The sequence below is a fragment of the Tyto alba genome, unplaced genomic scaffold, assembly GCF_018691265.1.
Source record: "Tyto alba isolate M040663 unplaced genomic scaffold, T.alba_DEE_v4.0 Super-Scaffold_17, whole genome shotgun sequence".
In the NCBI taxonomy this organism is placed as follows: domain Eukaryota; kingdom Metazoa; phylum Chordata; class Aves; order Strigiformes; family Tytonidae; genus Tyto; species Tyto alba.
In genome coordinates, this window is record NW_024881279.1 from 14,021,967 (window position 1) to 14,037,318 (window position 15,352).

General features: G+C 38.9%; 1 protein-coding gene across 1 annotated transcript; it reads right to left on the bottom strand.

Annotated features, from left to right (window-relative positions):
- Positions 1–9,179: 9,179 nt before the first annotated feature.
- LOC104360274 (ovomucoid-like) lies at positions 9,180–14,561 on the bottom strand. Its single transcript, XM_009966192.3, has 4 exons — positions 14,416–14,561; positions 12,596–12,615; positions 10,325–10,452; positions 9,180–9,794 (listed from the first exon to the last, which is right to left on the bottom strand). The coding sequence occupies exons 1-4, from the start codon at positions 14,477–14,479 to the stop codon at positions 9,749–9,751; spliced, it is 258 nt and encodes an 85-aa protein (XP_009964494.1). The 5' UTR covers positions 14,480–14,561; the 3' UTR covers positions 9,180–9,748.
- Positions 14,562–15,352: the final 791 nt, after the last annotated feature.

A 15,352-nucleotide genomic window follows, 5' to 3' on the forward strand; every position in this document is an offset into this window, starting at 1 on the left:
CCAGCTGAGGTACAGGGGCATCAATTGGGTATTTTGAAAGAGAAGGAACTGAGGAAACCCTGAAAGATTGCTGAGGAGTTCTGGCACGATGGCAGCAACCACACGTGTGACAGTGCACCCCCGAGGTGTGGGTTGAAACTGGCCACAGTAAGACTCTGAGGTCGCTTTGCGCACATAAGCAAAGGAATGTAATCTATAAAAATTATACCCCTCCCAATGGAGGACCAGCCTTACAAGAAACAGTGCAAATGCAGCAGTGAACTGCCCCAAGCTGGTTTTGGTTGTCCACCTCTCACATACCACCTCTCCTGTGCTAAGTGACCACCATAACAGATGGAGACCAAAGTCATGGACTAAATTAACTCAATGAACATTTTGTGGATATTAGTGGGCATTTTACAGACATTTCACAGAGGTGGCCCATAGACTAAGGGAATGATACCTGATGCAAGAATTTGTAAAACAAGTTTGGTGCTGTGAACTTGGAGTAAGTTTATTGACAGGAGAAAATACCTCTGTAGTGGCACTTGGACTCTTCTGAATAATATTTACAGTTTCATAAATGGCAAGTCCATCTGCTGTCAACCAAGGTGTTTTGGTTGCACTGAGTGGAACAGTCTCATCTTCCCTCGCTCTAAGGCGCCCAGGACTCTCTTCTGTTGACCTGGCTGATGGAAGCTGGTGTGATATCTTCCATCGAGAAAGAGACAGTTCATTTGCCCAGTAAGCACATTCAGAATAGCCATATGACATGCTTTGGTTGCTTGGAAACATGGAGGCATTACTTAGAAATTCATATAAACTACTGACTGTTTATCACACAAGTGACAAGGGGTGTCAGATGTTGTCAGTTTGTGGGAGGATTACAGGGAGCCCTTTGTAGCAGAATGTGCTGGTGACACTGAGAGGTACAGTCTGCTAACAGTCACCAAATGCACCTCTCCTCTAAGAGAATGTGGAGTCTGTTAAAACAACATGTCTAAGAGGCTGTGCTGCAAGACATAATTCAAAAATAAAAACAGCCTCTAGAAATACAATAAATTCTTAGTATGATATGTAACAACAAAATAAATAGTATAGTATCTCAGTGTCTGCAGTTTTCCCTCAGGCAGGCATAGGGTAAAAGGCAATAGGTACAGGGGTAATACTCTGTGATTTTGCATATTTACAAAGGAGCAAAGAAAACTGTGTCCTCCGTTGAGGTTCTGATTTTTTTTTGCTGCTCAGACAGGAAATCTACAATAAACATATAGTTAAATGTATATTTGAAGTTGGGAGGTGGAAAGAAATTTGCAGCCCCCTGCTTCAGGTTAGATAGGGTTAGGATTGGGGTAGGGAGCTGAGGGGCTTCTGATCTGGAATTCAACTGGGGTCCTGCTCACTGTGGGAGATGGGTGAGAGCTGGGGCCATGATGAGCTATAATGCAACACTTGTTGGGAACAGGGAAGGAACTCCCTTGTTTTGTCATACCCCTGTTTGGAAGGGTTTGAGTCCTTCCCTGTCAAAACCCTCAAGCCCTCCTGTAAAGTCACACTGAAGTGTAGTCTATGGAAGTAAATGCAGCTTTGGTCCTTGCAATGGTGGGCTTGTTCACCACAGAAGTGGAAACCAGCCACAAGAGTGGGTACAGCAGCAGAAATAAACCTGTCCTTCCTTCGTTATGCTCTGTGGCATGTGAAATTATCTTCCTTCCAGCTGTGCTGAGGAAGGGCAGATGTGTGCCGGTGGGAAGCCAGCAGCTGCAGATGTGCTGTGCTTCTCCCAGGAGGTGGCACCTCAGTGGCATGGATGGGAAAACAGCCTTCCCCATGGCCACATTCCTCTACCTTCAGGTGGTGCTTCTGGCAGGCGTGAAGGAACATGGTCACAGCTTGGCCAAATTAGCATAAGGTTTATGTGACATACTTCTCTGTCAAGGGGGGCTGTTGTTCTTTGAGGAATCCTTGACCTTTGGAAATGAGATACTAGAGCTGTCATGCTTGTGGTTGATGCACTCTGATTTCCTGCTATATCTGAGAATATGTAGACTTAACAGGGGAAAGCTTCATAATTAGTGATCCCTGTAACTATTTTGTGCTGGAATTTTGAAGTCCAATTAAGGAGGGAAAGAAAATTCTTTCAATCTTTTAAGTTTTTCAGATTTTAAATGTGTATCTCTATGTTTGCTTGTGTCTCAGTAGTTTAACACACCTCGTGTCACACAGAATTGGAAAAATATCCCTTTATGGACAGTTGATTCATGTAACTCATGGTGTACATAAATTGCATACAAAGCTTTGCATTACTAGAAGTTGTCCAAACTGTCGAAGCATTTATATTCTGTAATATAGAGGTTGAAAATCTTGTTACATGCTTGTGAGTTGTCCAAGGATAGATAGATGCACAGTTTGGATCACTATTTGAATTTGATCATGACTCCTCCTGAGTGATTCCCAAGGAAGATTGTTACTGCCTCAGTTTCTCATTTCCTCAAGGACCTAAATCCAGAACCCAACTGTTATGAGACTTGAGTTGTTTTGATTATGGTCTATTTATCTTATGCAAAACAGAGAGGAAATTTTGCTTATTTAATGATTTTTGAAAGGAATCTGTAGTATTTGAAACTGTGGAAAGGTGAAAAAAAAACAGCCAAAAATTCATGTATGGAATTTGTTCAGGCGCTAGTCCAAAAAGACAGAAGTCATCAGGTACGTTAGCACAAGTAAGGATGGTAAGTTTGAATAATGTTTTCTGAAGAATACCAGAATTCATTTAATTTCAATTCACTTTAGTATTAGTGTATTTTGTTTTACATTGATTGTTGCCTCAGTTGAATCGGAGAAAAAAAAAGTGAGACAATGATTAGAGTTGTCATAGTGATAGGTTAAGTATGAAAGCTTAAACAGAACAGAAGAAAACTAGAAATAATGAGTGCCATGCCACAAAGAATGGTTGGAATGGCCTTGTTTGGGAAATATACCTAGGCAAGTCTGTCTGTCTCAAATTTCTTGATGATCATCATGACTTCTTGTTTTGTTTTGCTTTTCATGACAGATACATATTCTTCTCCATGTGGCTTGTTAAGCTCAGAAGAGAACCCCCTCTTGTAAGTGAATATGGAGAATCCTATAACCAGTTTTTCTTAAAAAAAGAAATCTATATTTCCTCAGTCATCAGTTTCTGCTCCTTGGTTAGTACACTATATGCATGTTGATTGTTGCTTATTATGGAAATACATAGCTTTGGTAGTCTGATGTTCTGCATTATAATTTTCAAAGCTTTGGGGAGAGAGGGCAACACATCTGTTTAAACAGAGAAAGCGTGGGTCTGCATGTTTTCGGTGAAAGTAATGGGATAGCATTTTAATCTACTGTTAAAGGTGTCAAATCTGTAGGAAAAATTATTTTTTCTATCTTTTCTCTAAGCTTACATGCTAGTGTGATCTGAGTTAATTTAGCACCATATCCTGGTTGTTTATCCGATCCCTTAGCTCAAGACTTGCTTTCAATTCTCTCCCATCTGTTTTGTTTTTTTTTTTTTTTTTTTTATTTTGGAGCCAGCTGAAGAATGTTCCAAAGCAAGAGATTGCCATGAAAATGCAAATTCAATAAAAACTTAAACTTTTAAGATGACTCCTTCTTGACACATGGCTGAAATAAAGAGAACTGAGTGTTGAGAACTTCACTGGCATTTTGGTGATTTTTTTTTTTTTTTACCAGTTCTCTTTGCAGACACAAATTACAGAGTCTTATGGAGTAAGATCTTATGATCTTAAGATTAAATAGTTGCAAATGTCTTCTGCTTACATTCTCTAAGTTGTGACAGTAATGGCCTGTTTTTTTCCAAATACTTAGTATTAAAAGATTCAGGAACACCAAATAACTGTAGTAACTAGAAACATTCAACGGGCATGAGAAAACCTTTGAGCTATTTAGTGTAAACATCTTGAGCAGTGTCACACTGGTTTTACAGCAGGGTTAGAATGCAGCTCTCCAGGCTGACCAGACACTGATGCACTGTAATGAAGCCAGTTGAATGTGAATTATATTCCATTATACTTTATCAGTAAATCACCTGGTGTTATGTTCAATCCAGAGACATGGGATTCCGGTGTGATCTAAAGAATTTTTTATGTTATAGCAACTGTAGAGCACAGCTGGCATTTTTTCATCTTGCCCTTGGTGTCTTTAAGAATGTAATTGCTAGTGTAGGAGTCAGGAGACCTGGATGGATGTTGGCTCTGGCTCACCCATACATCTGTGATATATACGAGACTTTGATCAAAGTGGCTACGTTCCCCCTCAGCAGTTTGTTTTTCAGGTCAATCTCTGAGGTCTTAGGGGCAGGGTCCATCTCTTATACTGAGCACGTGGAGCACCAGTGCACGTCATCTGCTGCACTTACATGCTAGAACAATGACAGTAACACTATCAGAAAATGGTGGTAACAACGATATCAGAAAATATAGTGCAGGCTTTATGGACAAGTGAAATAGCTTTATTACAGCACTGGGATTTTCTTTTTCGGGAATCCAAACACATCTGATTTTCAGGCCTGTATTTCATTACCCCTTGTCATAGAAGTGAAAAAGAAAATGTTAAGACCTTACTATGAAAGCCCTTCCTTCTCCACATATAAATAGATACATCAACAATATATGAGTACCTTTTCAGTGCAGAATTTTGAAAACTAATCCTCAATGAGTAAAGGAGATCTGTTATATTTTTCTATTCAATGCCAATATCTGGCCACCTCTATTTTATTTTCTAGTAAACAGGATCTGAGCATGTTTCATCAGTTCACTCAAGCTATGTACATTTTTCCTTCCCCATATTTCTGTGTTGCTTCATCACACAAACTTGACTGTCCAGATTGTCTGGCCGCTTCAGCATTTTCTTCAGATGTCATTTACAGCAATTTGCAAATCATGTTCTTTGCTCTGGTATGTGGCAAAAGCTGGTATGCTTCTCAGCGTTAACTGCAGCTATGGGCCAGCACATGATGCTAGCTGGAACTGATAAAAAGCACAAGTACTCCATGTTGGAAAGTATTGCTCTCCCGCTGCTCTCGTCTCCTGTTTCATGTCAGAAATTGTCAGAAACAACTTAAGAGTCCCAGGGGTCTGTGGTAGATCTGTAGTGGACTATTTTAGATCTCTGAGTTACAGGGTGCTGAATCACCCTTGTGGATGTGCATTGGCTGCATAGGACACTTAGTATCTTAGGTATAGTCCATAAAAACAGTTAAATAACTCAATATACTAAAGCAGATGGTGTGAATATCCACTGAGGCTATAACAAACTAGAAGGCAGAAAATATCCCCAAACTGTCTGCTGGATTTTCTGACATCATGATGAAATATCGGAGTTTGGCTTTGTTTTCTCAATTAGGTCTTTCTCAGTCAAGACGCATTCAGGGCAAGACGACCTGTTGTGAGAGTCATTTTAGATTGACTGCCCAGAGCCATAAGCCTTTAAGCTATGAGAAACTTTTACAATATTACCTTGTTCATTTGCATTTCTACTGCCTAATTGCTGGGTCCTGGTTCCCAAATAAACAGAATTCATTACAGTTGTGGCTTTAGTCTGTGTCTTAGGATAGACAGAAGAATTTTCTGCCAGTGTCCTCCATTAATTCCTCTCATTCAATACGGAGAGACTTAGGTTCCTTACCTTTCTCGGTTTATCTCTTTTAACAGGAAACAACTCTAGCCGATGAGCAGTAATATTTCATACTGGCAGATTTTTTGCTGCCACTGATTTCTCTTTAGTTGCAGTACCAAACTACATCTTCATGCTTTATACATGTGATACAAAAGATAATAGTCAGAGCCATCTGACTGACCTGTTTCACCAGTCCATGCACACAGCCCTTAAGTCTTGCTGGTTTTGTGCCAGAGGTCATGAACACTTGTGACTCTAACCAAAGTTTATTACCTTGCTTCAGCTTTATGATTTGTCTCTTTACGAGCAACATATATAATGCTGGAGGTACTAATGTGAGCAGCCTAGCTAAGGAAGAAAGTAAAAATGCGCTGAAAGTACCTGAATAATTTGGTGACCCAATGGAGGATTTTTATTGCAATGGTTTTCTAGTCAGTTGTCTTACCTGCAACTTCAAGACATGGTAACTTCACTAGACTCTTGAAGATTTTTGGAAAGTGTTTCAAATGGTAATATCATGTAATGTAATGGAAAAACCCTCTAATGTCAGTTTACATCAATATTTTCATAATATATGCCACCATTCTAGTGTTCATCATTTATTCACAGAAGTTCATGCTGGGTTGAAAGAGAGTGGGAAGACAAACATTTAAACTGCTAAAAAAGTCCACATGACTTTGTGTTAGAATTACAAGGATTTCCAGCCTCTTTATTTCATAGAAAAGAGAAAAAGTTGCCATCTGCACCTAACCATTTATTAGTGTTTCAGTCAGCCTGCAGGATTCTTGAGTACATGGCTTACCTGAATACATGGAATCTTCTCCACCAAGAAATCATGGGGAAAGAAAGAAGTCAGTATGGTCAATGTGTGTGTCACTAAAGATTTTTTCAGCTAACAGATGTGCCCTTAGGAATTGGCAAAGATTATATTGCTCTGGTTTGTGCACTAAAGTAAGCCTGTGGAGATAACAAGGAGAAGGAACGGACGAATGCTCTCCAGCTTTCTGGTTTAAAATCTTCCCTGTGCTTTTTCCTCCTGACACTTTCCTCTCATTTTTCCTAATATTTGTAGTATTTGTTACATTGCACCTTCAGCTTCCCTTGTTGTGATAATATATTTCACCTTCCGTAAAAAAAAAAATCCTCTTTGACTTGAATTCCATTGCTTCTCAGCATTTGATATATTCATCTCCAGTATCATCTAGCTACCCTCTGTCTTCCTTTCTCTTTTAGGAGTCAGAATGGGGGCTAACGGAGAGGAAGAGATGAAAAAAATTCAAGAGATCTTATGGGATGTTAAACTCTATATGTGTTGATCTCTGTTTGGTAGATTCCTGTATCATGTTAAAACATTGTCCATTGGTTCTGCTTGATATTCACTCATCTGCTCATGGTGATGTTACAGCTACCATGAAAATGCTTGAACGTGCCAAGCTTCCTCATCGGTGATTTATTTCATCCATTCTTCACTAATGTAGAAGGAAGGTCTACTTTCTAAAGCAACCATGAGTGTAAGTTACATTTGAAAATGTGTCGTTCTGATAACTGCTTCAGCAGTTGGGCCAGTCTCATGAAAAAATTATTTTAAACATATCCATCGGAACATAGTTCATAGCAATGTAAATCTTCCACAGTCAGAAAAGATTAATGATGGAGGGACTAAATAAAGAAATATATGTGATAGAAACCTTCTTACTGTCTGTTGAGGCTCTCTTTTTTAACTATAAAATGAACATTTGGTTTCATGGAAATGGATGAGACAGAAAAGATGAGAGTTAAAGCCAAGGCCACAGGTAGTCTCCCATCAGTTTCAGTGGCCTTTGAATGATCTGAAGTGTGAAGTTAGTTTTTAATGTACTAAGAGCACCATTGTCCCTTAGAAAAGTCTGGAGCCCCCCACAGTGGGGAATAAACCCCAGTCCATCAAAAAAACCAGTCCCTAGGCTCCTGTTCTGTTACCTGTGGTTTCATGGGACACACCAGTGACTGGGAACAGCACATAATAATGTTGAGAAAACCATCTGGCCAAGATTTACATAGCATTTGGTAGCTACTGCTGTTTTGCCCAGATATGCAATGCATTGGGGAACTGTACATTGAGGAAAAAGAAGTCCCTTGTTAGATAGACTCATTATTTAGTATTATTTGACATGGAAATGCAGAGTAGTTACTTTTTATGGTGTTCACTTGGTTGGAAAATAGCACTCCATTTGCATACTTAATCTAGCATTTAATTAATCCTCAGTTTTTCCTCTCATTTTTTGTTGATTTCAGCTTTATCATTTTTCCAGATGTTCCAGATGTACTGAATGTAATAGGGAATTAGTGTAAAAATAGTTCAGCCAGTTCACATTATAAATCAAACTAGAGACTTAGGTTACATCAGTGTGTACTGACAAATTAAACAGAGCCTCTCTCATCCAGAGGCCAGCTAGTTGAGTCTAGACACATCTCTGCTATGAAATTATTTTACCGTCCAAAACAGGGTGCCTTCATCCAGTTTCCTATTTGGGAATAGTCCCTAGCTGCCCAGGATGTGCCTGAGAACTGCTGAGAAGACTTTTTATCCAAGACAGGATCATGCCAGAACCATGTTAACAATTTTAAAGTAAAGATGATGGAGTTCCAGTGCTCACAGCTATGTCCTGGCACTGTTTAATTCCTTGGTAAAGAAGTAGCCTGTTAAAGACTCTCTCTTTGGTTGTTAATCATCATCATGTAAAGTCCAACAGCCTCTTCTCTACAGTGAATGAGGACAAGGTTCTCAGCTCTGCCAGGAGAAAGAGCACATACTAATACCATGGACCAACAAAGCCTCTTGGTCCTTCCATTAGAGAGTGCAGTCTGCCTGATGCTACCACCAGCAGTGCAATGGCTAGGCTTTTTGGTGTCTTGACTTCAAAGGCAAAGGCATGAGCTTCTCTCCACATTTTTCATTCTTCTGAAGTATGAGTCTTACTCCAGCCAGCATGAATACCAGACAGAAATTATCAAAAATAATACCCACATTCCAGTTCCAAAATTTTCTTCGTGCATAAGCCCAGTAAAGTCAGTCATTCATAAGATTTAATTCTGGGAAAATGTATTCCCTTGACTGACTATTCAAGTGTAGAAGACATAAACTAGCTTAATAATGAAGATAATAAAGATGTAAGAGTAGAAGAGAAATTTCTTCAGGTCTAAAAGCAACCGATTTATCAGACATGAACAGAATCATTAACAACCACATTTAAATGACAAGCTTTAACAGAGACACTGCTAGGAAGCTTATACAGTCTTACAGTCTACCAGAGTTGTTTCATTAGAAGTAAAAAAAGGGCCCAATTGTAGGGTGAATTCCAGTAACATAAGGCCATCTAGTGCATATTATCAGTGTTACAACTTTCGTCTTCCAGGCTTTGTTTTTTTACCTCTGGTCCTAGCTCCTAGCTACTGCTGTATGATTATTTTGTGTAACTTGGGAAATATCTCATTTGTGACTAAGAGATGCACTAAACTTATTCTGTAGGAAGGTCACAATGAACAACAACAAAAAAAAAGAGTAAATGTTTATTTTAATAAACATGCAAACTTAGTAGCTAAACAACATACATGTGTCAGATTTGTACAAAGTTAGAAGAAAACAAGAATTTAAAATTTAACTAAAAAACTGAAGGAGTCAAAGCACTGCCTAGGAAAGCGGAAGCCGTTGAAAAGAAGCATCTGCAAAAGTTTCTGGGTAAATGAAAGAAAAGACTTCACCAACAAGGAAAGCAGAGGCAATGCCTGTATTGACTTGTGTCCACTGAAATCAGGTGTCATTGTCAGCAGATTTCAACTTTAACTGTGGAGTCAAATATATAATGAGGGCCCATGTGAAAACCAACTTGCTACAGAAAGAGGAATGCTCCTGAGGATCCTGAGGAAGTGCTTTGCGGGGAGAGGTGTCAGTCCCAACACTCTGGAGCAGAGAGACACAGCAAATGACAGAGCGCAGCTGAAAAGCCTACTTTATGCTTTGTTCACCATTGGCAAAACAGGCAGGATGAATGAAGTTAAATGAAGAGATTGTGATAAGGCAGTGTAAAGCTGTTCTCAGCACTCTTCTCTGTCATGCAGAATTCATTCAGCATGCCCCTGCTTGCTTCATATGTAAGACACCTCTACTTCGCCTGCAAAGGAAAGGAAGGACATAGACATTGAAGACAGTAAATTTAACATTATGAACTAAAATCTCTCTGAAGTCTTCAGCCAACAACTTGCTAAAAGAGAAGACAGTATAAACATTTGTATCAGACGAGAAGGCACTGATCTGTAAGAAGTTTTCTTTTAAAAATTACGTATTTTATCCATAAAAAAGCAAGGTATTTCTGGTACCACTTTTGAATTCTTGTATGGCCTGATTTGGGTCCAGGTGCCTTGTTAACCCTGTGTTGCTCATTGGACTCTTCTCTCTACTGTCCAGCTTCTACAGTTTCTGTTAGAATAGAAAGTTACTTACACAAGTACCGAGGTCATTTGTTTAGATCAATTGGACATTATTGGTGGAAGAAGCAATTATTCTATAAAGATTAAGCAAAGAAACAGGGGAATAGAGACCCTGAAAAAAATGATAGCACTTAGGTGGAATGGAAATACCAGATAACTCAGCTAATCTCAGATTTTAGCTTGATCAGGAGCAATTAGATAGCATTGTACTTACAGGACTGCTTTGCAGAAAGAACATTTGTTGTTATATGTTTTCCCGTCAGAGCCGCAAAAAGGTTGATAGAGTTTTTCGCAGTAAATAGGTCTTCCTCTCTCTAACCTCTTGTATTCACTACAGTCTACCTGCAAATACAGTATAATTTTCCTTTGAATCCATCTTTCTCATATTCTCCATTCATCTACAGAAATTACCTATATATGAAATTTTTGGACAAGCTTGTGAGCTGCTCTAGAGCCGCAGAGCCAATGGGGCTCCACCATCTATATTAGCTGAGCCTAAGTCTCAAAAAAGCAATGTTCCTTCTGACAAGAGATTTGTGTGATGCTACCCATGTCAGGTACTGAGCACCTTCAGGGACCTTGCAGTCTGTCTGAATAAGAATACAGTCACTGGAAAAAATACAGCCCTCTTTTCCATCTACAGAAAAGTTGAGTCTTATTTTTTTTTTCTACTTCATTGCAATTGTTAAGAAATTCAGGTAAAATTAATTCTCAAGGATGTGAAAAATTTCTGTCTCTTTTTTACACAAGTATCAGCTCTTGACGCTTTTTACACTGGTGAAAAGATCTGCCCAGGTGGAATTAAGTAAAGTCCTATTTAAGTATTAGTGTGAAAATAAATTATTGAAAGGCCCTCATCTGATAGTGGGACTGTATTCGTTACAGACTTATATATGAAAATGGGAGTACAAACTCATAAAATAAATGACTGAAAGTGCTTCTGTCCTGGTTTTGGAGCTCAATCTTCTCCTGTCAAATGAATGTCATTCCTGGTATTTGACAAGCAAGGAGTTCCTTGTGCAGTGCACATAATCTATTTAATGTGCTGTTTGTCATCCTCAAATGCCTAGGCTTTGCTTCCCTAGGAAATCACCTGTCCTTATAGGTTCTGTTGTAACTCAAACTGGTCTGTCTCTTTTTGCTGCTAGTGGCAATTCGAAGCATATTAGTCTTTGGAGGGGCACTATGGAGCTTTTCCTTTCTGAAGATGTAGCCAAAATATGTATTATAAATATATATATTTAAAACAGAACCCAGCCTTGCTGGTCTCTTTTTTTCACCTTCATTCCAACTCTTAGTGAAGGACAGAAGTATTACTTCAGCCAAACCCTGGAATTTATTACATATTATATGATTGCTTTTATGCTAGTCATTGCCCAGGGTCTGCAGGTGGGTGAAGTGAGGAGCTGTATGTGGTCAGCCCCTTCAGCATCCCAGCCCCTGGGCCACAACTCAGCACAGACTGAGGTCTCCACTGTCAAAAAGAGTCGTTAGCCAATCACTCTTTTGGGTATTATGGACTTAAGTCCAGTGACCCATTAAAAAAAAAAAAAAAATCATATGGGATGTTAGTTTACCTAGGTTTTTCCTTCACTTGGTCCTTTCCCTCTCCTCCAAAGCCCTGGCTGCTCACACATTTCAAACTCTGTGGCTGGAAAGCAGGAGGCAGCACACCTATCCCCATCGCAAAAAGAGACCTGGCAGGTTGCCACAACATAACCCAGCAGAGGCAGTGGCATGGGACAGATCTCTGTGAGTTGGAACTTATAGTTTTAAAACTGGTCAACCACCAGCTTGTGAGAAGCAAGGGCCAGCTAATAAAAAAGCTAGAAACTAGGTGAATTTGCCTTATATATGTATAACAGCTGGTAAAATGGGGAAGATACTTACTTCTGTGTGGAGAGTGGAACAGGCTCTTCCTGGAAAAGTATGTATGTCTTGGTGTACTTTTAGGCACCAGAGACTATATGTGCTGTGCCAGTATGGGACCAGCTCTGTATGTGTGTGAATTTCCACTACCTGCTACTGTCCACTGGACTCTGAAGGGGCTTGTCTCAGCTCATCTGAGTAAGGATTTTTGTTGCTTGGTGCCTCATTTCTTTCAGAGGTTGACCCCAGCATGGACACTCCAGCATAGTCAGAGAGAAATTAAAATCTCTAGGTATATGATTTAGTATCTGAAAGTCACCAAGAAAGCATTATAGTGTCATCACTAGATAAATATTTTAAAAAATCTTGATTTCTCTGACTTAAAAGTTGGCCTTGCCTGATTTATTGCCCAGAATGCATTACAGGTAAAAACATCTGGAAGTAGTCAGGACAACTGTATAGAAACCATGTATTGCAAACTCAGGGATTTCTCTCTGAAATGTCAATACTTTGGCAGAATTTAATTAACCTTTAATATATTTTTTGTGTCCTCATGGACCTCATGTTGGTACAAACTGCATATTTTTATCGAGAAATAAAGGAGAAATTTACTCACCTCATTCTCTTTGGCAGCATCTGCAATATAAACAGAATCACAAAAGATAAAATAAAAACCACTGCTGATGAACATTCAATTTACAGCTGGGATGATTTCATTAGTATCAGTCCTTCCAACAACACCAAGTCTCTTACCTCCTTGAAAGTAAATACTGACATAGTTTTCCAGTGTTCAATAAGATACAGGTGTCAGAACTTATTAAACAAGTGGACCTTATTGTATTGTTTACCTTAGAAATCTGTGTCAACAGCTAGAACAGCCTCTGTTGTGGGAGGGAATGGAGGCTGTTGTTCCCCTTTTCACCAGAAAAAGATCGAAGACCCAGGAATCAATATTATGTACAATGGTCAGTCTGTTTAGGATGAACTAGTTGTTGAACATGAGAGGGTTTTAATTCCTAAGATTATTTATAAAAAAAAAAAAATCATATGTAGCTGTAAGCAAATCACATGGTGCTTTTTTACTTTGATTTTCTGTCAATAATGAGGATAATATCTACATTAAAATATAATACTATATATAGTAGCAGTAATGAAATTTGGATCATAATACCACTTTAAAAATTGCTTTCCCTTGCCAGTCAATATGGATTCTAAACTATTTGGCAGAAAGGATGGCTCCTATTTTGCATACACATAGCATCTAATATAATGGAACCCTGTTCTCAGGTGGGGCTTCAAAAAGCTCCTTCAAAACAGTGATAATTACACCTCCCAGAAGGTAATCAAGTAACATTTGCATGTCTCCATTATGGTGACACATTTGTTACTTTAGGAATGTATTTTGTTCTTCTCCTGTCCTGTAATCCTCATTCTGTGGCTTCCAAGGGATAAACGTTATAAGGCAGAGGCTTCTATACAGAAGGAACAGGAAGAAAATGTATTATGTTGTAAAAGACAATACAGCTCTAGCACTGGTCTTCCTCACTAAATGTAGCTTTTTGTGATATTTAAAGCCATTAAGCTTTCCACTGAAACTTCCTTTCATGCTTGCATCTTCTCATCAAATATTGTCGTCCAAGGTAAAGAAAACTAGCATGAATAATGCTTCATGTCAAGTTTCAGTCTATGTCACCAGAAGTTTGACTGGGTTTCCATTATTCTGGAATTGGATCAGATTCAACTCACTTCCATAAAAACATTAAGATGTTATTTTTTCTCTGGTAACCTTTTAGTAGCCACTATGTATTTGGGATTGAATGCAAAAAGATATGGCTCAAAAAGTATTGATCCATAAAGTTTTAATGAAGACAAGATAAATTAGAAAGTTCAAGGAAGGAATTTGCTGGGATTCTTATGAAAGCAATATGTATTTATTTTTCTGCAGTTAATGAAACACTGTTTGAGAGAACAGTTTCTATCAAAAGCATGCCATTTCATTGAAATTGATATTTCTCATAAGAATTTTGATTTTGAGACAGTTTTCAAAGCAAACTTTTCAGAGCTATTCAAAATGGAAAAAAGAATATTTTGTTTCATAACTTTGGCTTTGTTTTAACATTTTCATTTTTTTTGCTTCTTTAACATTCTTAATGCTATTGAACTGATATACTGTTAGCAGAGAAGATTTAGGCTCTCAGTTATTCTAAATGTACTTTTTCTTTGCACCACCATCAAGGAGTGAGTTTCATCTACTCAAGCTGGCTACCATATAGCTGGTGCAATATTGCTTGCTAAATAGTGCACAAGCATAAAATTTCACTTGCTTTCTGTCACCCTAGTCCAGCAGTAATTGTTTACTATCCCAGTAGTCTGAGAAACCTGCAGTGTTTGAACATTAGAACTATAATATATCAGGAAATAAAAAAGGTTACTCACTTGCTAAGCAAAGAGCTGCCAGCATGAGGAGCACAAAGGCACCTGTTATCTTCATGGCAGACATAGGTTCTTGACCTGTTTCACAGCCAGTCTGTCCTCTGAGTATTCCAGTACACTTAGCTTAAATGTATATTCATGTGTCTGTGAGAGCTGATATATATACACATGCACTCACAAAGAGCAGGAACCCTGATGTTGAAATTCTCCTTGTAGAGAAGGTAATTAGAAGAAGGTGTTGCCCATGGGTAGTATCAATAAGAATGTATTCTGTACAGCATGAAGGTCATAAGTACAGCACAAAGATGAGCGTCACAGCATGTATGGTGTTGATAAAGGAGATATATTGTACTTTGGATAATCCCCTTGCCTAATTAACTGTTTCATCTTCATTAGCGAGTTCAAGGAGTGACTCAGTAAGGTGGTTACTTATTGCTGTTCTGTTATTGCCATATTGGCCCTTAGAGCTGAACACAATTCCCAGGGAAAAAAGATAATTCTTACTGGATATGTGCCAAAAGATTCACACCAATAGAGCTGAAATGCTTAACTCGTAGTTTCCTAAAATTTTGGAGACCCTTGTCACTAGCTGTGGCTACAGGTGTTGCTGGTTAGTATTGCCATGCACTGAGCCCTTTCAGACTGCTTGGTTGCTGCTTGGAAAAGTCTGTTTCACATGAATATCCTCACCTTCGCACACAGCCCAGAAGATCCCCCAGTCCTTTAGCATTCTGCCTTTAAAGTTCCACCCCTTTAGAGATCAGAAACAATGTTTTGTGACAGAAGGAGCAAAGATACTGCATTACACTGCCTAGCAAAGAGAAGTGATGACTTCACAGCCATTGTGCATCCTGCTGAGTTACTGTCTAGTTTGCTGTCATGGAGATGTGGAGGAGATCCCTCTGCCTGCCCATCTTCTCCTTTGTTACTATTTCCAGCA